General features: G+C 42.8%; 1 protein-coding gene across 2 annotated transcripts in view; it reads left to right on the forward strand.

The window, feature by feature from the left end:
* The window catches only part of LOC126481467 (nuclear transcription factor Y subunit beta), a 102,800-nt gene that overhangs the window by 36,796 nt on the left and 40,473 nt on the right, over positions 1-25,531 (forward strand). Inside the window, exon 2 of one of the 2 annotated variants that reach the window (XM_050105243.1) lies at positions 1,693-1,737. The exons of the other annotated variant lie outside the window; for it this stretch is intronic. Within the exon in view, the coding sequence (XP_049961200.1) occupies positions 1,693-1,737 (45 nt within the window). The remainder of the gene's footprint in view (positions 1-1,692; positions 1,738-25,531) is intronic. 2 annotated transcript variants of the gene reach the window in all.

The following is a 25,531-nucleotide window of genomic DNA, read 5'->3' on the forward strand; positions in this document are numbered from 1 at the left end:
CCCGGATCTGCCTGCTCCGTGACCTTTGTCAATTTCCCAAGGATGGTACCCCTTCACTTGTTTATCGTCGGGCATTTGCTGCTCTATGTGCACAAATAAAGGAAGCCACATTTATTTACACTGATGGCTCGAAAACATCGTTAGGTGTAGGGAGTGCCTATATTGTTGGCGACACCCCAAATCAATTTCGGCTTCCCAACCAGTGTTCGGTTTATACTGCGGAGCTTTACGATGTTCTCCAGGCTGTCCACTACATCCGCCGCCATCAGCGGATACAGTATGTTATCTGCTCAGATTCTCTCAGCTCTCTCCTCAGTCTCCAAGCTCTTTACCCTGTCCACCCTCTGGTCCACCGAATTCAGGACTGTCTGCACTTGCTCCACCTGGGGGGGCGTCTCGGTGGCGTTCCTCTGGCTCCCAGGACACATTGGTATCTGTGGAAATGAGGCGGCCGATATAGCGGCCAAGGCTGCAGTCTCTCTTCTTCGGCCAGCTATTCAATCGATTCCCTTCACCGATCTACAGAGCGTTTTATGTCGTCGAGTTGTTCTTTTATGGCACGCCCATTGGTCGACACTTCCCCATAATAAATTGTGGGACGTGAAAGCTCTTCCTTGTGCTTGGGCCTCTTCCTCCCAAATGCGTCGTCGGGAGGAGGTAATTTTAACTCGACTCCGGATAGGGCACTGTCGTTTTAGCCATCGACATCTTTTAAGTGGCGATCCTCCCCCACTCTGTCCCCACTGCTCTCAGCTGTGGACGGTAAGACACCTTTTGAGTGCCCCTATTTTACTCCGTTACATGCCCGTCTACAGCTGTCGCCTGATATATCGTCCATTTTAGCAGATGACACGTGCTCGGCCGATCACGTTCTTGAGTTTATTAGTGCCAGTGAAATGACGTCAGTCATTTGAAGCTTTTTTTTGAGGACAACCAACCGCTTTCTGTAGTGGATTTTTAAGCCTTCCTTCTGCTTTTAGTTTCTCCAATTTTTTGAGTTTCGTTCCAATTTCTGCTGGTTTCCATTTTCGGTTTTTACTGTTTCCTAAGTCACGGACCGGGCGCTAATGACCATAGCAGTTTTGCGCCTTAAAACCAAAACAAAACAAAAAATATCCATGCAAAGCAGTTCGTGTTAGTAAAAATTTGTTCAAAACACTTGGTGCTGATAAAAATGCTGTTTGAATCGGAGAAGTAACTCTTTTCCTGTGCACTTCCAAAACCCTAATTTGAATTTACTGGTGTAACCCAGAAAAAATATTTATACATGCCTTCTATCATAGTTTAAGTAATTATCACAGCTGTAATATCTTAAACAGGCAGCAAAATGCCAAAACTACATAATGTACGTGAGAAAACAGAACACCACAGGATTCTGTCTTCCATGCAGTCCTTTGTGTACTGCCATCAACACCGTTTTATTTGAAATTCAGACCTTAGTGCATTACAAAATTTGTGTAATATTTCGCTAGTTATTTAATGCAAAAGTAGATAAACTTCATAGTAAACCATGCCAAGTACATCTGCAGATTGGTTGAAGCAGTTGTCTGCTCTTTATCAGCTACTCCCAGGGATAGGCTTAGTTGTGAGAAATTTTCTGGCTGTGTTATGATTGCAATTTATATGACAAAAATTATGCAAACTCTCTGTAAGTATAAGATGATGTACACCATGGAGAGATGGTTGTTACAGGTCCGTACTGCACTAACACCATTTCTACTACATATGCTGATGAAGGTGAGCCACCAATTATGCTACTTCCCACACCTGATGTCTTGAATATAGAATGCAGCCGACAGTGCAGTCTTCAATACAGGTTTTGTTTCCCATTACACTTATTTAATTTATTAATTAGTGTATTAAACCAAACCAGAATGGAAGAGGGGAAATGCTTATTGCTTCTGTAGCATCCAGTGAGCTCTTCATGCCCTCTTGGATAATGATGATAAATATTTCAGGTTCTTTAGCTAGGAAATTATCAGTACCGCAAGCCTTCCTGTATAATAAACTTTGGAAGTATTTTAGTGACCACTGTTAAGTTTGTTGATGAACCATAAAGGTTTAACAACCTGAGTCCTGAGATTGGTAGATATAGCCGCCGCCGCCTCCTCCTCCTCCTCTCCCCCCCCCCCCCCCCCTTCCTCTCTCTCTCTCTCTCTCTCTCTCTCTCTCTCTCTCTCTCTCTCTCTCTCTCTCTCTCTCTCTGCATGACAACATAAAAATAAGTTTCTGTTAGTTATTACTTGACAGAGTGAACTTGTTACCCAACAGTAGCATAAATTAACTCTTGGTCATGAGGCTAGGTACAGCCATAGGCCCCTGCTCCAGTTAAAGTAGTGCAAAAAGTTACCACACAGTATTAGCAGGACTGAATTTATTGGTAATGAGAAGGAGAAAATAAAGGCAGAGCCAACTGAAAAGGTGATGCAAAGTGCAACAAGTGTGAACAGAATGCTCCTCTAAAACTTCTTGTGATAATAACTTTCCTAATACCAAAGTTTAGTCCAAAGACTGCCATCATTTCCACAAGTAGAAGATGCCATAGGAGATTATAGTAGAAGTGAAAAATTCTTCTTTTACTCAGTTTAGATCATCATGTGTTAAATTTTTTTAAATCTATCTCAGAACTAAGTGATGCTAAGTGTAAAGATTATATTGCTCTTTGAGTGGTACAACACACATTGGTTAAAGATTTCAGGGGACTGTGTTAATGCACAGCATCAAGACTCAGGGGATTGATGCACTAAAACTCATGGTGTCCTTACATGTAGTATGGTCTGTAAATGTACACTTTTTGTAAGAGGTCACTTTCAAGTTCAGTTTGTCAGAAGCACCCAATATTACTAAAATGGTATCCATCATATGCCAATTATTTCAAATGTATTAGGCAAAGGATAGATTGATATTCAGCATAAAGATGAGTTGGAGGTAGGTACAACCAAAAGACGGTTGTACATTATAGCTTTCGGCCAAAGCCTTCTTCTTTACCGAAGAAGGCTATGGCCAAAAGCTTCACTACATGTGCTATTAAAATTGCTCCACTACGAAGATGATGTGCTACAGATCTGAAATTTAACAGACAGGAAGAAGATGCTGTGACATGCAAATGATGAGCTTTTCAGAGGATTCACACAAGGTTGGCGCTGGTGGCGACACCTACAATGTGCTGACAAGAGGAACGTTTCCAACCAACTTCTCATACACAAACAGCAGTTGACCGACGTTGCCTGGTGAAACGTTGTTGTGATGCCTCATGTAAGGAGGAGAAATGCATACCATCACTTTTCCGACTTTGATAAAGGTCGGATTGTAGCCTATCGCGATTTCGGTTTATCGTATCGCGACATTGCTGCTCGCATTGGTCGAGATCCAATGACTGTTAGCAGACTATGAAATCAGTGGGTTCAGGAGGGTAATACGGAACGCCGTGTTGGATCCCAACAGCCTTGTATCACTAGCAGTCGAGATGACAGACATCTTATCCGCATGGCTGTAACGGATCGTACAGCCACGTCTCGATCCCTGAGTCAACAGATGTGGATGTTTGCAAGACACCAACCATCTGCACGAACAGTTCGACGACGTTTGCAGCAGCATGGACTATCAGCTCGGAGACCATGGCTGCAGTTACCCTTGACACTGCATCACAGACAGGAGCGCCTGCAATGGTGTACTCAATGACGAACCTGGGTGCACGAATGGCAAAATGTCATTTTTTTCAGATGAATCCAGGTTCTGTTTACATCATCATGATGGTCGCATCCGTGTTTGGCGACATCGTGGTGAATGCACATTGGAAGCATGCATTCGTCATCGCCATACTAGCGTATCACCCAACATGATGGTATGGGGTGCCATTGGTTGCACGTCTCGGTCACCTCTTGTTCGCATTGATGGCACTTTGAACAGTGGACGTTACATTTCAGATGTGTTATCACCTGTGACTCTACCCTTCATTTGACCCCTGTGAAAGCCTACATTTCAGCAAGATAATGCACAACCGCATGTTGCAGGTCCTGTATGGGCCTTTCTGGATACAGAAAATGTTAGACTGCTACCCTGGCCAGCACGTTCTCCAGATCTCTCACCAATTGAAAACGTCTGGTCAATGGTGGCCGAGCAACTGGCTCGTCACAAAAAGCCAATCACTACTCTTTATGAACTGTGGTATCGTGTTGAAGCTGCATGGGCAACTGTACCTGTACATGCCATCCAAGCTCTGTTTGACTCAATGCCCAGGCGTATCAAGGCCATTGTTATTGCCAGAGGTGGTTGTTCTGGGTACTGATTTCTCATGATCTATGTACCCAAATTGTGTGAAAATGTAATCACATGTCAGTTCTAGTATATTATATTTGTCCAACGAATACCTGTTTATCATCTGCATTTCATCCTGGTGTAGCAATTTTAATGACCAGTAGTGTATAATAGATCGAGCCTTCTCATTGGGGTTGTTGGCAACTCAGTGGGTTATCTTTATGGTATCAATCTATACTTTTCCTAATATTTACCAAGAACATTACTAAAGAGCCGTAAGTTATGAGAAGTTATTTTATGTAGACAACCAGTTTTGACAGCTCTTAAATGCCACCTTCAAGCTCCTATGCACTCCATGACTGAAGAAGACATTAATGAAATGCTGAAACTGGTTGTCCAAATAAAATAATTTCTCAAAACATACAGTTGGTTGGCAATTTTTGTTGGGAAATATTTGTCAGGCTGCTGCTTGAATCCACAATGGATAAGCAGAGGTTTTCCCAATATTTTCGTTTAAAAACTATTAGCAATGCAGTTTGGATAAGTTAGTGCATTTCAGACAATACTTGACTCAGCGTTATTTCAAATTATAAACCTTAGAAGTAAAAAGTGAACCTCTGATTTCATTGTAGGAAAATTAAGACACATGGAATATTTCAGAACTGGTAAAAGGAAACAGAGTAACAAGATGTACAGTAACCAGTGTTAAGTTTCTGGCTTTGCAGGTTAGTAAATATTAAGTTGAACCAATCTTTGGTTAATTACAAAGGGGAAAGTCTGTCAGTACAGATATTTTACAAATCGCTAACAGGGGTACTGTAAGTTTCATTTGTAAGTTAGAATACAAATAATAAAATTGTGTACGAGTAACTAGAGGCTCATCATTTGTAATGATTGTAGTATTGATTTTCTGTCTGATTTGCAATGTTTGCTTATTGTATTTAACTGCTCGAATTAATGAGGAAGTCTTCCTGGACTTGAAGCTCTGTACTTGTGCTTGGATAATTAATAAGTTCTGTGTTCTAGCAAGAATGCAAACATAATTATGTTTATTCTAAACGGAGGACCCTGTTAATCATATTAAGTAAGTCACTTATCAGTGTGAATAAATGACACAAAAGGTTTTTTATGCGAAACGGTATCACACATTAAGTATGAAAAGATCTAGATTGTTTACTATTTACATTTCTGCAAAGTTTGATATACCTGAAGCCAGACACTAGAATGAATTCAAAGATTTTTGTTTGCATGTTTTGCAGGAAAGTACACTTTTTTTTTTTTTCCCCAAGCTGCATACAGTGCAGTTCTTTTTCCAGCTTGTAAGGGAAAACAGCAACATAATGTTTCCTCACAACTTCACCAAGTTCCTCAATTGGAGTTTTCTTCTACTGGAGATGCGAACAGGTTGTAGATGTCTTAATTGTCTTGTCACTTCTTGTATGTGATATACTGTATAGCCATTTACCATGGACACTTAAAAAAAATGCTTTCCAAAACTGTTCGTGTTTTTATGACAAAATCATAGTTGGTGATGGAATGATCAAGTCTTTTAACAGGTCCGATTCTGTTAGTGTATGTTGTGACTACTGTTGGCTTTTCAATTGTTACTTAGCCACTGAGGATTATATGCACCTATTCAGTGTCAGCACCATGATGTTTGTTAGTCAATTTTTCCCATTCTTCAGTTCATTTGAGAAAATGATGGTTCTGTGAAACTATCCACAAATGCATGGGAAACTGAACCAAAAGAATTAATCAATTCATCACATCAGTGTAAAACAGTTCATGTTGTGAATTGCAAGTCCAGCTTCATCTGTGCTTCAGTAGTACACAGCCATCAAAAGGTTGTCGGTAGATGTTTCAAATTCACCACTGTACCAAATCACAGCTTTGTGTGTGTGTGTGTGTGTGTGTGTGTGTGTGTGTGTGTGTGTGTGTGTGTGTGTGTGTGTTTTCTCATATCTTGTGGAAGGATGAGATTCCTCCTGTACAGATGGTGGAAGAATAGAATTTTTACACACGTCATTTGCTCCTCGTGGAGTAGCATACTGCATGTCCGCCTAAAGTGTTGCTGTTCTTAACAGCTCAACTGCTGTAATGGCAATTGGTGAAAACAAGCACACCCAAGTACACCAGTATTTGCGTGTTGTGAAGCTAATGAGTCCATAGAGAGCTGCTATGCTGGGCTGATGGCAACGTCATCACCTGCAATAATATTCCAAGAATTTTCTCTTCATGTTCAGTACAGTATTTTGTGCCTTGCTCAGGTGACTTTTGAGGCCTGTTTTGAGTGTGTAATGGATGCCTTACATAAACATCTAAAAGATTTCCCTCAATTTGAGGCACAAAAGCACATCCAAATGACCCCCATGGAGCTCGCCGCTCTTTGGCGAGTTCGTATTTGGCTACCATGGGACCCCAGCCTTTGCAGCATCTTCTCCCTTTCGTGCTGCATGTCTGTCCTCTGGTTATTTTTTCACCTCCCTTGGGAAACATGTCTGGGGTGTTTTTGGCAATGAGTTCCACATTTTCAGTAGCTGACATAAGGACAGTCCCACCACTGTTTTTTGTTCCTTTTTTTCCTTTCTTCATTTCCCATCTCTTCTTGTTCCTCCACATCAGTGTTTAAGTCTCCTCTTTATCTTCTTCTTCCCTGTGTGCTCCTGAAGGCCAGTACACATGTCTGCTGCATAACAGGTGACTGGGTAATGCGTAATTTCCAGCCCTAGGTCTACTGATAGGGTTCCCACTTAGCCTCTGGTACAGCCCAGGGAAGAGTGATTGACTGAGCTGCTACCTTCCCAGATTGCCATTTGGTCCCTCTGTCAGGTGTTTGGGAGGTGTGACCTGAGATGTGAACAATCACCAACGGGGGTGTACTACCTTGTGAAGGGGATCTCCAGTTGGAAGGAGGGCGCCATTAGAGATGATGGCAATCATGGGGATTTTCTCACAATGAGCCAATCTTAATCTTTGCAGTCCACGTCTCCAAATTCAAAGACTCTCCCAGCTGCATCACAGTTCCTTGTGGTTCCACATACTGAAGATGGTCAGTCCTTTGCAATGGTAAATCCATTTCTAATTCAGAAAGGTGTTCATGCCATTGCCAGCCCCGTGAAATCCTGTTCTCGTTTACGAACGGCACTTTGCTTTTGGAGACTACTAATTATTTTCAATCACAACAATTGCATACTGCTTCGCATACCCATGGCTATCCTGTTCGTGTTGTAATGTTTGTGACAAGAATGTGTGAAGTTGGATTGCGACCTTCTCACTTCTTTTACATGCGTAGACTTACTTGGTATGCACAGCCGATCTTCTTCTCTGGATAGCGGGCTACATCAGTCTCCGAAAACTTTTTCTCCGAAGAATGGTGCTAGTTAAAGGAATATATATGTCTGTCTCTCTCTCTCTCTCTCTCTCTCTCTCTCTCTCTCTCTCTCTTTGTGAAATAATGAGGTACTCACAGAATACTTTTCAACAACTATCGGTGTATTTGAACCCCAATAAAGAACAAAATTCACACTTCTCACATAAACAATTGACTTCTTGTTAAAGTCACCCGTGTCGTCTCACATTAGAAACAATTAAGTTACATATACAACGCAGTTGGCTTGATAACCACAACTCTGTTATACAGGAATCATACAAGTCTTGCCTCTAGCAAGTTAAAGTTAAAAGTTAATAAAAATCTTTTTCCACTCAGTTGTTCTTTCGTCACTAACAATAGTCACAGTTATAAAACAGTACAGAATAACACAGAAGTTCCTTGAGTCTGCTGTGTTCTTTCATTTAACTTCCATGGCGCAACCAGCAAACACTTGTCAGTGCCATTTGACCATGTCTACAGTCTTCTTACTATACACTTCGGACCTGCACACACACAGGCAACACGCAGTAGATAGGCTCTCTCACACTTGTATAGAGTGGCACACATAAAACCGGCCCCTGCGCTGAAAGGAATATCAATGAAGAAAATCAATGTACATCATCACTTTCTTACATTTTTATTGTATAGTTTCATTTAATAACTATGTAATTAACAATTTAAGTACCGGATTTACTTGTATTAGTTTAATAAGCATATTTTAGAAAGAAATTTAAAGTCTGTGTTCAAAATGTTCACTGCCAACATCCAAGCAAAGTTGAGCATGTCAAAGCATGTTAAGGAAATCACTTTTCAGTACTCTGAGGAATGTTCGCAATTTCTTCACGTATGTTGTTTTTTAATGTGTCAAGTGTTCTGGGATTGTTGCGGTAGTCTCTAGCCTTTAGAAATCGCCAGAGGCAAAAGCCACATGGTGACAAGTCGGGAGAGCAGGGTGGCCACAAGCCCTTACTAATGGTCCTTCCTTCTGTAAAATCAGTATGTGTACGAGCTAAGGACGAATCCCATGTATTAGAAGTTGCCCATCTTGTATATGCACAACATTTTTTGTTTGGAGTTAACAGAGCCGAAAATTCATTGTAGAGTTTAAAGTAAACGTGTGTGTTGACAGTTTCGTTGAAGATCAATGGTCCGATAATTCTGTTACCAGATACACCACACCATACACCAATTTTTAAATTGTGTAACAGCTGTTGCAGTATGCTATGGGGATTCTCTGTAGCCTTGTGTTTCGTGAATTAACATAACCCGACAGATGAAACCAAGCTTTATCCGTCGAAAAAAGGAGGAACGCATAAAGATGTCCCCCAGCGACATGTTCCAGCTACCAAGTACAGTAATGTGTACACTTACCCTTGTCCATTTCTTTTATTTGCCAAACAACACTCACATTATGTGGTTTCATTTTTAAGACATGAAGGATGTGGGGAGATATTTCACAGTGCTGTGATAATCGTTGTGTTGACTTGTAGGGACTTTTTTCAATGTGCCATTACATTTGCCACAACTTCAGGTGTACCTACAGTCGGTGCCTTGTTTCTCTTTGAATTAACAACACTGCCTGTCGAACGCCACTTTCTCATTGATTCAGACCGCACATATTTTTCAAGAATGAACACACATTCTTCAGTGGAGTAAGGCATCACAATGAAGTACACAGTTTATAACGACTACTTTCCGTATGAACTAGTCACACGCTACAGCTGTTGGAAGGTGGCGAAGAAACTGACAAGCTAGTAATTCTACTCACGCGCGTTTGCATTCCGGTTCGGGCCGGTTTTATGTGCGCCACTCTGTATTTAAAATATCGTGTGTTCGAGGTGGTCGAAGGACAAGTGGTTCAAGAATTTATGTGGAAATTCTCGTAACACTACATATCCCCCTCCTCAGATCGAACACGTGATATTTTATGCATAGTCATCATGTACACTTATATCACGCCCAATAACAATTCACATTTTAACAGTATACATTGAGCAATTCTTTGATATCAAGACCTGATTATTTTATTAGTGATCCAGTAAGCCTGACTAGTATTTAGTAAACATGAGACTTTATTTTTATTTTCAATCGTAATCTACAGGTGTTTGTGACACTTGAGTAATCTCAACTTTTTGTACTACCTTCTCTAAGTGTGTACTGTGTTCAATATTTTATGTAGTTTGGAGGAACTCTGGGTACTATGAAAGTGTTCCTTTGGACACTCGTGAACTTACATAAAACGTAATAATGCTTGCTGGTTATAGAATTCAAACTTACCAGAATAATCCCTATAAAATGTGTGACTTCTGTCACGATACTGTCTTTTCCCACTAATATCAGTACCTATACCTTACTTCCGGGTTGACCATATGGGTGTCCTCTTCTTTCCATTCTGGCAGGTACACCCCTTTACACAACATCCCTATTTTTCAGGCCACAGGTCTTCCTATCTCCATGTAGGTATGCCAGCCCTATATATTTAGCAAATGCCGGGTATGGCTCCCCTTATCCTGCCTGAGTATGCCTCATGGTTCATTACCCCAGTATACGTTCCTATGTATACTATATTTTATTTTCTGGTTAAGTTACAAATCTGCTCTACACTTCGCAAATACTTCTTAATACTTCATCTAATGCCTCGAGTCCATGTCTGTATACATTATTCAGTAAATAATGTGTAGTCTGATTCTATGGCCTTCTTATCAAAAGATAAGATGTAGGTTATTGACACCACAGAAAGTAGTAAGGACTTCTGTGATAGAAGTATGTGAATATGGAAAGAGGGTAAAGAATAGATGGTTCTCAAATGAGAAGTAAGAAAGGAAATAAATAGAAATGGTTGCTAAGATCGTAGAAGAGAAAGAAGATAGCCCCAAAGACAGGAAACCCGTCCCACCTCCCCTTCCCCAGGATTCCTACCTCGCAAGTACCTGAGTGAGACGCAGGAGAAGGTTTGGTGTTAAATCATCTCCTACAGAATGAACATTCCCACTTTCACCCTTGAGGTCCCCGAAAGAAATCTTAGCAGCCCTATGGAAACGGCAAATGGTGAAGAAAGAGTCACACTTGTTTGCGAGGGTTGTCAGAAAGGTGTGATGTGTCTCCTGTGTTAGCCATGGTTTATCAGTTGGTGTAAATCAGGCTGTACAATACCCACCCCTTTCAAAAATGATACAAACCCTCCCATTTATATCACCTCTCTTAAAGTTATAAATTATTTTATAGAAAATATAAAAATCTATACACTACTGTAAAATAGTTATTTAGCTTTTCATATTATATCATATTTTATGCACGTATAAAATACTCTACTCATTTCATTTCATGCAAATATCACTTTCTTTCTTATTCTGTGATTCTCTGGGATTTTTTTAATTTTATTTTATTGTCATATCTAGTTTTATAGGTAATAAGATTATAGGATAGTTTAAGATTTTAAAAATAGATGATAGAATAGTTTAAGATTTGGAAGGGAATTCGGTGCAGGAAAACTATTATAAAAGAAACATGGAAAACGACTCTGGATCTGACGGTCGTCACTCTGCCCATTAACTCGGAATGTTAATGTCCTGGGCAGATAGACGACTCCGCCCAAATCCCATGGATCTGATATTAACTTCACTTGAGCAAGTCCAAACCAGTACTTCTCGTTACATTTTGTTTGAAAGTCTTCCCATTGCAAAACAGTCACCACTTCACTAGGTAACACAACATTAGGTGAAGTTATTCTATTTTCTACTCTGTCTTGGACAAGTTTCAATTCTTTCCACAGGTCATCTAAAACCTTTCGGGTATCTGAAAGTTCGGAAGAAACAGTAGATGACACGTTCCTGGATGTTATTCTCTCGGTGACTTTTGGATCTATAATACCTTCAAATTGTTCCTCCAGACTACTTATATTTACTATATCTGAGTTAGCTACCCTCTTTTGGAAACTTCTTTCTACATTTTCTGTTCGTGTATTAACGTCTGTAATTTGTGATTGGATTATTGGTATTAACTTATCTTGTTTTTCAACCCTATCTTTTAAAGTATGCAATCCCTGCTTTACAGTATTAAACTTAGCATTACGTACATCCTCCAATGATCCTAACTTTTCAATGATTTCTGATTCTACAGTATTAAATTATTCCTCAACATCAAATTCTAACTTTTTTGCTAAATCTTGTAATTTATCATTCTGTTTCTGACTAAAGTCAGTGAACAGCTGATTTAAATGAGTGGGTTAATTCTTTCTTAAAGTTCAATTTTGAATGATCTACTGTACTATTCAAGGTGTCATATTCAGTCTTTAAAGCATCCATGCCTTCGCATAGATTACCAAATTCTTTGCTCTGTGAGTCGACTTTTGACATTTAACAATCCTTAATTCGTTGTTTGGACATTTAGTTGGTACTTAACTCAGTCTAGTTCTCTACCTAAAGTCTCACTCCATGCATCTAGTTTAAAATTTGACTGCAGACTCTGAGCAGTTGACTGCAGACTCTGAGCAGTTGACTGCAGACTCTGAGCAGTTGACTGCAGACTCTGAGCAGTTGACTGCAGACTCTGAGCAGTTGACTGCAGACTCTGAGCAGTTGACTGCAGACTCTGAGCAGTTGACTGCAGACTCTGAGCAGTTGACTGCAGACTCTGAGCAGTTGACTGCAGACTCTGAGCATCTAACTTAGCATTTAAAGTTTTATTTTGATCATCTAATTGAGAATTCATTACACCTAATGCTTTACTTAGTCACTTTTAATTGAGTTTTAATTAGATTAACTAACTCAGACCAGTCAGGTCCTTCTTTTGTAACTCTCATAGCCATGGCTGGTTCTGAAGTTTCTCCAACTTGCTCTTCCTGATACATAGTTTTACAAGCTTTAGCCCTTGTGAGCATCAAAAAATTAACTTTAAGTATAATTACTACGCTAAATACTCATTCAACGGCTTATAGCACTTTATTGTATTAACACAAAGTTCTGTTTTATGCTCACCCGGCATGGAATTTGGGCTGCGTCGTTGAGCGGATGTGTAATCAGCAACGGTGAACAGCAACTGGTGCCAGTGGCATCAGTTGTTGGTTTCCACGTAGGCGTCGGTGAGTGGATGTGAAAGTGGGTGAGCACCAGTGAACAGCAACTGGTGCCAGCGGTGTCAGATGCTGGTTTCTCGTCTGCATACCCTCACCAGATCTTCTTTGTCATATCGTTCTAGGCGTATCTCTTCTTAGACTAATATGTCGATATCTGCTCTCTGGTTTTTCTTGTCGTGGCTTTTTCACTTCTTCTCCCTTATTTACATTTACAAATTTTCATCATCAGATATTTAGGCAGAATCCAATTCCGTGAAATGGTTCTTTTGTCTTGTTATGCTTGGTTGCTATGGCAACACTTGATAGCTTTTTCTCTTGTTTTCATCTTAAAATTCCTTTTTTCCTTCAGTCCTTTCACACCACTCGCCACATTCTAACGTTTTTGTGACAACTTTTTTTAATAGACCTTCTCTTCTATAACTGTGCTCTTTCGGCAACACCGTCGGTATATTTGGACTCAATGTGCAATAACAAATTTGCACTTTCAACATAAACATCAGACTCCTTGTAAGTCACCCATGTCGCCTCACATTAGAAACGATTAAGTTACATTTACAACAGAGTTGGCTTGATAACCACGTCTCTATTATACAGGAATCATACACGTCTTGCCTCTAGCAAGTTCAGTTAAAAGTTACTAAAAATCTTTTCCACTCAATTGTTCTTTCGTCAATAACAATAGTCACAGTTATGAAACAGTACGGAATAACACAGAAGTTCCTTGAATCTGCCGTGTTCTTTCATTAAACTTCCATGGAGCAACCGGCAAACACTTGTCGGTGCCATTCAACCGCCGTGTCTACAGTCTTCTTACTACACACACACACACACACACACACACACACACACACACACACACACACACACACACACACAGGCAATGCACAGTAGATAGGCTCTGTCACGCTTATATTTAAAATATCGTGGTTCTAGAATTTACGCGGAAATTCTCAAAACACTACAGTATCGAGGCCCATAGAACTCTGAATTCTTCCCGTGGTCTTATTTACAATAGGCTGCTCGACGGGCTGACTGAGGCTGAAATCCAAATGTACCTCTCTGATCAGAGTGTTGTTGCTGTCCATCGGGTGATGATAAAGGTAGATGCGTCCTTAGTGCCCACATGCACTCTTTTTTTTCTCACCTTCGATAGAGTGGTGTTTCCATCAAAGACCGAAGCAGGCTATGAGGTTATCACAGTCCGACCATACATTCCGTATCTGATGTGCTACCACCAGTGTCGTCATTTCAATCAAACTCGAATGTCTTGTTGACACCTGGCCAAATGTGTAACCTGTGGTAGGGATGTGCATGAGGGCGAATGTCCGCCTCCTCCTCCCCGCTGTATCAACTGCAATGGCGACCATGCTGCCTCCGCTCGAGATTGCCCCATGAGTGGGCTGTCAAAGAGATCCGGGTAAAGAAAATAATACCTTAGTCGGTCATTAGCAAGTTTTTGGCAGAGTCACAAACCCTGCCTTCTACCGCATGGCACTTACAGTACAGTTCTTGCTACATCTTACTCCAAGGAGGACATGGCCATGCAGACATGTAACCTCAAATTCAGCTCTGAGATTGTGAAACCGCCCAGTGTGATAGTAGCATCTCCACTTCCTTGTCCAGCGGTAACAAGCCACCAAACTTTCACCTCACGGGGCGAAGTCACCAGCTACACAGCCGGGAGGCTGGAAACGGCAGAAGGAATATTCCTGTGAAGACTTCCTACATCCCTCTAGCCAACAAACATCTGAGTCTTCCTCTGCCAACCAGAAAGGCTCCAAGAAGTCAAACAAAGGCAGACGGTTTTCTCCTTTGCTGACTTGAAGATCCTCTTCGATGGTGTCACCATGTGATACCCACGCCCAGTCAACCTCCATGTTGCCAGTGCGCACCACCAATGTTTTTCTGCTCCGGACTCCGCAGGCAGACAGCAGAAGAAAACTGATGCTTCTGTGGATCTCATGGAGCAGAATCCTTATGCCTCTGTGCGCTGTAGCAGCGAGTCTTTGCAGGCTGCCACTCGGCAGCCGCCGAGGTGACACCCCTTCATTTTTTTTCTAATCGTGACTGCTCAAATGGAACATTGGCAGCCTTCAGTTCAATAAAGAGGATTTATGGTTGCTCTTACAATCACAGCGTCCACTTGATCTCTGCCTTCAGGAAACGAAATAGTGTTCTCGGATCGTTTTAAGCTCTCGCATTTCTTCCCAGTACATTTTGACCTTCCGCCTTGATGTTGGCATTCTATCTCATCGGGGGTCATGCTGCTCAAACAGGGTGACACTCACAGTCAACCCATCATTCTGACTACCTGTCTTAAAGCTATTGCAGTTCACCTTTCCTTTCCTCACTTAACCTTTTTTCCTTTGTACAGTTTATATCCGTCCGTTATTAGATGTCGGCTATCTCACCCTTTTCTGCTGCTCGGTGACTCTAATGCGCACCATCCCCTATGGTGTTCTCCCAGAATGTATCCGAGAGGCCTCTTAGCTGACCTTCCTAATCAGCTTAACCTCTTCTGTCTTTACACAGGAGGACCCATATTCCTTTCAGGCTCCTCGAACACGTGTTCCCATTTGGACCTATCCTTCTGCATTGCCCAGCTTTCACAGCATCTGAGTGCTCCCTTCTCTCTGACAAATGCTCGAGTGACCATTCCCCGCACACCCAAGGCTTTACTCATCTCTGGCAACCTTCAGTGAACAAGATTCCCCAGTTGTGATGACCAGCTGGAATATCTCAAAAACATTATCCTTACCGCTGCAGAACATTCCATTCCTCGCACTTCCTTGGTGGACTGAGGCAGGTCGTGACGCAATTCGCGCGTGGAGAGACGCCCTCCGCACTTTTAACTGTCATCCTAAGATGGCAAATTGCATTCATTATAAACAGATGCATGCACAGTGTAGTCGCGTTTTTGGATAGCAAAAAAGCTAGCTGGATTTCATTCACTAGTTGTTTTAACAGTTCCGCTCCTGTCGTATGTGCCAACCTCCAACAGCTCTCTGGGACCGAGATCCATTCCCCAATTTCTGGCCTGACCGTAGCAGATGATGTCATTGTGGACTCTGTTGCTATCTCCAACACCTTGGGCCACCATTTTGTGGAGATTTCGAGCTACTCTCACAATCACCCTGCCTTCCTCCATCGGAAACGAGCAGAGGAGGCTCGAGTGATAACCTTCTCTTCTCAGAATGGTGAATACTACAATGCTGCCTTTATTATGTGGGAGCTAGATCTTGCTCTAACTTAATCCTGATCCTCCACCCCAGGACTACACGCTGTTAACATTCAGATGTTGCAGCACCTTTCTCCTGCAGGTAAACAATTTCTGCTTAATACATACAACTGCATCTAGGCAGATGACACGTTTCCCAGTCACTGGCATGAAGCCAGTGTCATACCCTTACCTACGCCCAGTAAGGACAAACACCTTCCTCCTAGCCACTGCCCCATTTCTCTCACCAACTATGTTTACAAGTGATGGAACATATGATTCTTGCCCGGCTGGTATGGTGGCGTGAGTCTTAACATTTACCAACCACTGCACAGTGTGGATTTCGAGCTCGCTGTTCTGCAGTTAACCATCTTGTCACTTTGTTCATCCATGACATGAATGGTTTTCTGCGCAAATCCCACACTATGGTAGAGTTTCTCAATTTGGAGAAAGCCTGCTATACCTGCTGGAGGACTGGTATCCTCCGTACTCTCTATACATGGGGCTTCCATGGCCACCTGCCCCGTTTCCTCCAGGAATTTCTAAAAAGACAGAGTTTTCAAGGTATATGTGGGTTCTGCCTTGTTGGACACCTTTATCCAGGAAAATGGTGTCTGAGGATTCCGTCCTTAGCGTTGTCCTCTTTGCCGTCTCCATTAACGCTATAATGGCCTCTCCCCCACTTTGCATCTCTGGCTCCCTTTTCGTTGACTATTTTGCCATCTCTTGCAGCTCTCCAAGGACCTCTCTCATTGAGCAGTGTCTTCAGTGGTGTCTTGATCAACTTTACTCACGGAGCCTCAAAAATGTCTTTCATTTTTCCACTGACAAAATTGTTTGTGTGAATTTCTGGTGGCAAAATTGGTTTCTTCCACCTTCTGTACATGATAGGCCTGTTGCTCTTCCGTTTCTTGAAACTAAAATTCCTGGGGCTCGTGCTAGATAGGAAACTTTCTGGATCTTCCTGGCGATCCCTCAGTGTCCTGTGTGTCCTCAATGGTACTTTATGGAGTGCAGATTGAACCACAATCCTCCATTTGTACCAGTCCCTTGTCTGTTTGAAACTAGACTATGAATATTTTTTTTATGCATCTGCATGTATATTCCTCTTATGCCGTCTCAATACTATCCACCACCGTGGCATCCGTTTGGCCACTTACACCTTTTACACTAGCCTGATTGAGAGTCTGCGTGCAGAAGCTACCAGACTACCACTGTCATACTGCCGTGACTTTCTCCTCAGTAGATATGCATGCTGTTTGCCTGCCATGAATGGCCATCCATCCTATGCCGCCTCCTTTGATGACTCATTTGATCACCAGTATGGGGTGTGTCCATCTTCTCTGTTGCCTCCTGGAATTCTCTTTTGGCTCTCGCTCCGGGGGCTTAATTTCATGCTCCCTGCAACTTTCCCGGGGGGTGTGAACCCTTCACCACCTTGGCTTTGTGCAGCGGCCTGTGTTAACCTTGGCCTTCATCCGCTTCCTAAGGACACTACTCTAGCTTCTCTCTATTGCCTTCAGTTTCACGACCTTTGCACGGGACTCTGTGATAGTACTATTGTGTACACTGATGGCTCTCGAACTGACCGTGGCGTCAGGTGTGCCTTCGTTATTGGCATCAACGTTTTTCAGTGTTGGTTTACGGAACACTGCTCAGTATTTATAGCAGAACTCCTCGCCCTGTGAGACTGATGTGACCAGGAACCAACAAAAACAACAGTGGTGTTTGTGGGTTCCTGGTCACATCAGTCTCACAGGAAATGAGGCTGCAGTCCTTGTCTCTCAGCCTGCTAGTTCTTGCATTCCTTCGGATGATCTCTGTATCGCCGTCTGTCAGCAGGTGGTGTCACTTTGATATCACCACTGGCCGTCTTTTTATGGGAATAAGCTTCAGGTTGTTAAGACTCTCCTGGCAGCTTGGGCAACCTCCTCTCGGCCCTCTTGCCGTGAGGAGGTCATTTTAACTAGGTTGCATATTGGACACTGCCATTTTAGCCTTTGCCATTGGTTAAGTGGTGGGAGTGGATCCGAGCCAATTGGGATTGATGTGTAGTCATTTTTAACTCCTGTTTGTCTTCATGTTTTACAGTTTTGACATGGGTGCGTATTACCCTAGTTATTTGTGTGCCCTAAAGAATGGGGTGGAGGGGGGGGGGGGGGGGGTCAGATACAAAAAGCCTTAGATTTGAATATAGTTCGTCTGATTAAAAAGGGATGGTTACAATGATGTTTTAAGCCCTTTTACAAACATTCATGAGCCACCTTAACTTAGCAGTGACAAAACAGTGAAATATTAAACAGACCAGGAAATGGTTTGTGATATTAAATGGAAAAATGTTAAGAATATGATTCCACAGAATAATAATGTGTTGTACAACCAAAGGCTTATTCGTGTATTCAATTCTCACAAATATTTATTGCGAATAGTGACCTCAAATTGGTTGTTACTGAGCATGATACAGAGATACGAGAAGCCAAAACAATTAATTTTGCAGTGCATTCATAGGCAGTAACAGATGTGAACTAAAGTCATGAAGCTGTGCATCAAATCACTTAAACAACATTGAAGTCTTGATGTTCAACCAGTTTGTATAAATCTTTATACAGTAATGAATTCACCATGGTTCAAATAGTCACTCGCTATTGCCCAGAGTTCTAAAATATTTCTTAAGCCCTGAACCAGTGCACATTGAAATATTTGTAAGTCCCGAATAACTCTCAGGCACAAGTGAATCATTGGCTGCACAAAACCTTATGAAAAACAACCTCATAGCCCAAGAGACAAAGACTAAATACTTCTGCATTCTGCTCTGCCTGCTTGTTTAAAAACTTGCTGGTGTAACCCACTGCCTTACTCGTCACAACAACTCTCAACTTTACCACCACTCAAGAGATTACACACATTATAGCATTTATCTATTTTAAATACATACAACACATATTCTTGGTTTATTAACAACCTCACCTCACATTATTCATTTGTAAACATAGCAAAATAACAGGCTTTATTCATGTTTATATGCCACAAACAGAACTGCAGGATACCAAGTGAACTTGACAACTTTATTCAGAGTTATTCTGCTGTCCTATGTTAATCAGTGACAATCTTAGATACATAAGCTACCAAAATCATGTTAAAAATATAAGGATTGATAGTATAATGGCACAATTGCTTCATGCTATCGATAACCACTTGTTTAGGCATTCTTGTATGGATTACTCGATAGATAATTTATAACTATTTATGTATTTGCTTAACAGTAATTGAAATATGGCCATTGCTTAGGAGACATCAAGATATACATTACTATGTGCCACACGCACTTACTGCGCATATGTATCACTTGTTAAGAACTTCACATAAAAATTTTTAGTATAAATGTTAGTAAAAATTTTAAAAATATAGTAAAAATTTTAGTGAGCTTGTCTCTCTACTGTGAATTCGATGCTATCATTAGATTATTTGCATCATTCATGGAACTGTTTTCAATGAATATTTTAATAACCAGGTAGTCTGCTTCTATGTTCAGTACGTACAGCCACCTGAAAATCTTTCTAAAATTTGTCACCCTAGCCAACTTCATCCTTGCCCTTAACTATTTCACTTTCGAATGACAGACGTACAGACAAATCGTGGTATCAGCTACAGAAACCAGGATGGCTCTGCCCTACGCTAATCGTTCCATGGACTGCGTGGCCATTTCTCAACCGCACAATAAACCTCGTTTCAGTGTGGGCAATTAATGAGCTAAGACTGCTGTTAAAAACCAAATTAAAGTATTGAGACATTCAAGGCCTGGCTGGGAGTACATCATAAGTGGAAAGCTACTGAGGTTTTTGGAAGTTGGTCCCCCTGGTTCTGTACAAATGTATTTCTTAGATCTGTGATCACAGTGAAGCAGAACTCCTCCGCTCCTGCAATGACTTAACTCCTTTCCAGGTCCAAAGCCTCTTCATTAACATTGATCTTTATTTCACAGAAGCCCAAATCCAAACCACGTTCCATATAATACCAACCAGTTTAGCAGTACCTACACTTGGACAGCTGTCACCTCTTCCATACCAAATGCTCTCTTCACTAAAGCATGGGCATCTGCAGGAAACAAATCTGACCCACCACTGAATCCCTCGACACCTTCACCAACTTCCTCTCACAGTCTTTGCCTTTCTGCAACTGCCCCATAGATTTTATTCACAAGCAGATCTTCCATGCAGTATTCCCAACTCCCTGTAAGCTCAGCTTCCAAAAACCTCAGTAGCTTTCCACTTATGATGTACTCCTAGCCAGGCCTTGAATGTCTCAATACTTTAATTTGGTTTTTAACAGCAGTCTTAGCTCATTATTTACCCACACTGAAACGAGGTTTATTGTGCGGTTTCACTCTTTATGACTCTAGTAAAGCCAACCAGTATCCTTAAAGAGTAATAAGAGATCCTTTACTAGTACTTTAACATTTCTTCAGGACATGATGAACGAAACATTCTGTGTCTTCAGATCTCCAATGTTTCATCACCCTCACCACACAGCCTACACACAACCTTACACATAGGGGCTTATTTTTCTACGCCCATTGTGTGTAGGTGTCTCAAAGTTCCTTGCCAGTCATTAGGCCTACCATGAGTTTACACTATCTCTTGTTCAAGCCCAGTCTTACAAAACTCCCAATGCAACATGGCATTGAACGTCATTAACTTGCATGTTTCTGTTTTTGGATCATAGGCCAATATCCTACATGCTGTATTTCTGATCCAGTTTTGTAGTTTTGATTTAACCATCACTTTAGCGATGGTTAGGAGAGATTCCACTCCAATAAATGGATTTGTCGCACCTGTCCTGGCCATCCTGTTAGCTTGTTCATGGCCACTGATTCCTGAGTGATGGACAGTATGTTTGAGATTGGATGTGGTGAGTTGATTTTAGACGAGAACACGTGTAAGATGACAAAAACACCATAATCACCACCTCAATGCATTTGAATGAGGTCATGTAATAGGGCTACAAGAAGCTTCTGCGATATTGCAGAAAGACTTGGCAGGAATGTAGCCACTGTACATGGTTGCTGGCAGCGGTGTCACAAGAATGTATGCTCAAGAAGGCTGGGCACCAGACAACCACGTGGCACTACCGAGAGGGAAGACCATCGTGTTTGCTGTATTGCTCGGGCGCACGATACTGCATCTGCAGCAGCAATTTGAGCAGCAGTTGGCACCCCAGTGACAGAGAACTGTTACATATCAGTTACTTCAATTACAGCTGAGCCATTTGCCCTGTAGCACACATTCCGCTGACCCAAAACCATTGCCATTTGTGACTTCAATGGTCTCAAGTGAGAGCTCATTGGAGTGTTAAGTTTTGTGTTGAAAGCTGGTTCTGCCAGTGATGGCCATGGTTTGGTTAGGAGGAGGCCAGTAGAGGGCTTGAAACCAACCCATCTGTGATCTAGACTCACTGTACCTACACCTGGGATGTGATAAGGACTCTTGTGGTTATTCCATGCACCCTGGCTGCAAAATTTTACATCAATCTGGTGATTCAACCTGTTCTGCCTTTCATGAACAGCACTGCAGCAGGTGTTCTCCAACAGGACAGTACTCACCGACATACTGCTGTTGTAATCGGACATAGTCTGCGTAGTGTCAACATTTTGCCTTGGCCTGCTCAATCCCCAGATCTGTCTCAAATCGAGCACATATGGGACATCATCGGACGACAACTCCAGCATCGGCATTAACTACTCCCGCATTGACTGACCAAATTCAAAAGGCGTGGAAATCCATCCCACCAACTGGCATCTGGCAACTGCACAACACAGTGCATGCACATTTGCGTGATTGCATTCTACATTTTGGCAGTTACACTGGTTAATAATGTATCAGCATTTCACATGTGCAGTAGCTTATCTCACACTTACATTAACCTTTGATCTTGCATTATTAATTGCGTAAATCACTTAAATATGTTACCCAGACAAATGTATTCCTGAAATTTTGTTACTTTGTTTATTATTTTTTGGTGCTTTAATTTTTTACCTGTCATTATGCATTCTTTATGCGAGGGGTCAATAATAGTTTCGCATCCAGGGCTACCCCTAGATGCTTCACAATCTCCATTACAGGTAGAGTTTCATAGAGAAGGTAAGATTCCAGTGCATGTCCTGTATGTTCTTCCTTGTAAATTGTATTACAAAGATTAGGATTGCTCGTTAGATGCTGTGTCATGCACCAATTTAACACAATGTTCAATGCACATTGTTCCATAGTTCTAACAGTACTAGCAGATTTGCCAAGTATTACTGTGACTAAGTTGTCTGCATATCCTTGACAAAAGCAGCATTTAGCATTCAGCTCTTAAATGAGTTCATTCACCAGTAGGTTACATAGTCGAGGGGACAAAACCCTCCCTCATTGACACCCTCTGGTAGTGTTGATCACCATTTTTTCATTAGTTACGGTAGTTTCAACATTCCTTCTGGTCAGCATGGTCCTACTCTGCTTACATATGGTGGTCTCAGTGCCATGCTCTTCTTCAGCTCTAACTATGGATTTGAAGATCATATTCCTAGATATTCGGAAAGATACAGAAAGCAACTTTCTGAAAGTTTAGTGGTCCCCCCCCTCCCCCCCCCTCCCAAAACACATTGAACCTGGTTCCCAGCAATGCAGGCCCGCCGCTGCCCTCCGCAGCTATAACGGATATTACAGGAACTGTAGAGACTGTAATCAAATGTCAGGTGGAGTTTGCGTTTATGTCCTAAACTCGGTCTGTAGTGAACATGTGCCCCTTCAAACCCTTATTGAAGCAGTGGCTGTCAGAATGAGGACAATGCAGGAAATAACTGACTGCTATGTATATCTTCCTCCAGATGGTTCAGGACCTGTGAAAGTATTAGCTGCACTGATTGATCAACTCCCTAAACCTTTCCCACTTCTGGGAGATTTTAATGCCCATAACCCCTTGTGGGGTTGTACCATGCTTACTGGCCGAGGCAGAGATGTCGAAACTTTACTGTTGCAATTCGACCTCTGCCTCTTAAATGCTGGGGACGCCACACGTTTCATTGTGGCTCATGGTAGTTACTCGGCCATCGATTTATCAATTTGCAGCCCAGGACTTCCCCCATCTATCCACTGGAGAGCACATGACGACCTGTGTGGTAGTGACCACTTCCCCGTCTTCCTGTCACTGCCCCAGCGTCAGGCACACAAACGCCTGCCCAGATGGGCTTTGAACACAGTGGACTGGGGAACTTTCACCTCTGCTGTCACTGCTGAATCTCCCCCACATGGTAACATCGATGTGATGGTTGAGCAGGTGACTAGCACAATTGTTTCCACAGCATAAAACGTGATCCCTCGCTCTTTAGGGTGCCCGAGGCATAAGGCAGTCCCTTGGTGGTCGCTGGAAGTTGCGGAAGCAATTAAGCAGAGTTGGCGAGCTCTACAGTGGCATAAGTGGCACCCTTCCCTGGAGCACCTCATAGCCTTTAAATGGCTCCGTGCCCGTGTTCGCTACCTTATCAAACAACAGGAGGAGGAGTGTTGGGAGAGGTTTGTCTCCACCATTGGGTGCCACACGTGACCTTCCCAAGTTGGGGTAAAGATGAAACATCTTTTCGTGTACCAGGTGCCAACAGCTGTCCCCGGTGTTACCATAAATGGCGAGTTATGTACCACTGCAAACACGATTGCTGAGCACTTTGCTCGAGCCTCTGCATCAGAGAAGTACCCCGCAGCCTTTTGCACACTCAATTGGTGTCTGGAAGGGAAAGTTCTCTCATTCACTACACGCTGCAGTGAATCCTGTAATACCCCATTTACAGAGTGGGAGCTCCTCATAGCCCTTGCTCATTGCCCCGACATAGCTCCTGGGCCTGATCGCATCCACAGCCAGATGATTAAACATCTCTAATCTGACTACAAGCGACATCTTCTCGTCATCTTCATCCGAATCTGGTGCGATGGCGTCTTTCCATCGCAATGGTGGGAGAGCACAATCATTCCGATGGTCAAACCCGGTAAAAACCCGCTTCATGTGGATAGCTATCGGCCCATCAGCCTCACCGACGTTCTTTGTAAGCTGCTGGAACGTATGGTATGTCGGCGGTTGGGTTGGGTCCTCGTGCCACGTGGCTCGCTGGCTCCATGTGAGGGCAGCTTCTGCCAGGGTCGCTCTACCACTGATACTCTTGTGTCCATTGAGTCTGCCATCCGAACAGCCTTTTCCAGACGGCAACACCTGATTGCTGTCTTTCTTGACTTGCGTAAAGCATACGACACAACTTGGCGACATCATAGCCTTGCCACATTATATGAGTGGGGTCTCCGGGGACCACTCCCAATTTTTATCCAAAACTTTCTGTCACTCCATACTTTCCATGTCCAAGTTGGTAACTCCCATAGTTCCATCCATATCCAGGAGAATGGAGTCCCGCAGGGCTCTGTATTGAGTGTACCTCTATTTTTAGTGGTCATTAACGGTCTAGCAGCAGCTGTTGGGCCCTCCGTCTCACCTTCTCTGTATGCAGATGGCTTCTGCATTTCTAACTGCTGCTCCAGTACTGCTGTTGCTGAGCGGCACCTCCAGGGAGCCATCCACAAGGCTCAGTCATGGGCTCTAGCCCACGGCTTCCAGTTTTCAGCCGCAAAGTCGTGTGTCATGCACTTCTGTCGGTGTCGTACCATTTGAGACATACCAATTCCTAGGACTGGTTTTCGACGCTCGATTGACTTGGCTCCCTCATCTTCGTCAGCTTAAGCAGAAGTGCTGGCAGCACCTCAATGCCCTCCGTTGCCTGAGCAACACCAATTGGGGTGCAGATCACTGTACGCTGCTGCAGCTCTACAGAGCCCTTGTCCAATCCCGAATTGACTATGGGAGTGTGGTTTATGGTTTGGCAGCGCCTTCAGCATTTCGTTACTCGACCCTGTGCACCACTGTGGGGTTTGATTAGCGACAGGAGCTTTCAGAATGAGTCCAGTGACCAGCGTACTGGTGGAGGCTGGTGTCCCTCCACTGCAGATCAGACGTGCGCAGCTGCTCAACAATTACACCACACACATTCATAGATCCCCTGAGCATCCAAATTACCGTCTCCTTTTCCCGCCTGTGGCAGTTCATCTCCCGCATCGGCGGTCCAGATCGGGGTTAACGATTGTGGTTTGCATGCAGTCCCTTCTCTCCGAACTGGAGTCCTTCCCTTTACCACCTGTACTTGGGGTCCGTTCACGTATGCCTCCATCGTGCCTTCGTATGGATCTTTTTCATGGCCCTAAGGACTCCATTAACCCCACCTCTCTCCGCTATCACTTCCTCTTCAATGTTGACGTGTTCCGGGGCTCTGAAGTAGTGTACACCGACGGCTCAATGGCTGATGGTCATGTAGGCTTTTGCATATGTTCATGGAGGATATGTTGAGCAGCAGTCCTTGCCAGTTGGCTGCAGTGTTTTCACTGCAGAGGTTGTGGTCATATCTCGTGCACTTGAGTGCATCCACTCATGACCTGGCGAGTCATTTCTCGTGTGTACTGACTCAGTGAACAGCCTACAAGCTATCAACCAGTGCTCCCCTCACCACCCTCTGGTAGCGTCCATTCAGGAGTCCATCTATGCC

Source organism: Schistocerca serialis, chromosome 5, assembly GCF_023864345.2.
Source record: "Schistocerca serialis cubense isolate TAMUIC-IGC-003099 chromosome 5, iqSchSeri2.2, whole genome shotgun sequence".
Lineage (NCBI taxonomy): Eukaryota > Metazoa > Arthropoda > Insecta > Orthoptera > Acrididae > Schistocerca > Schistocerca serialis.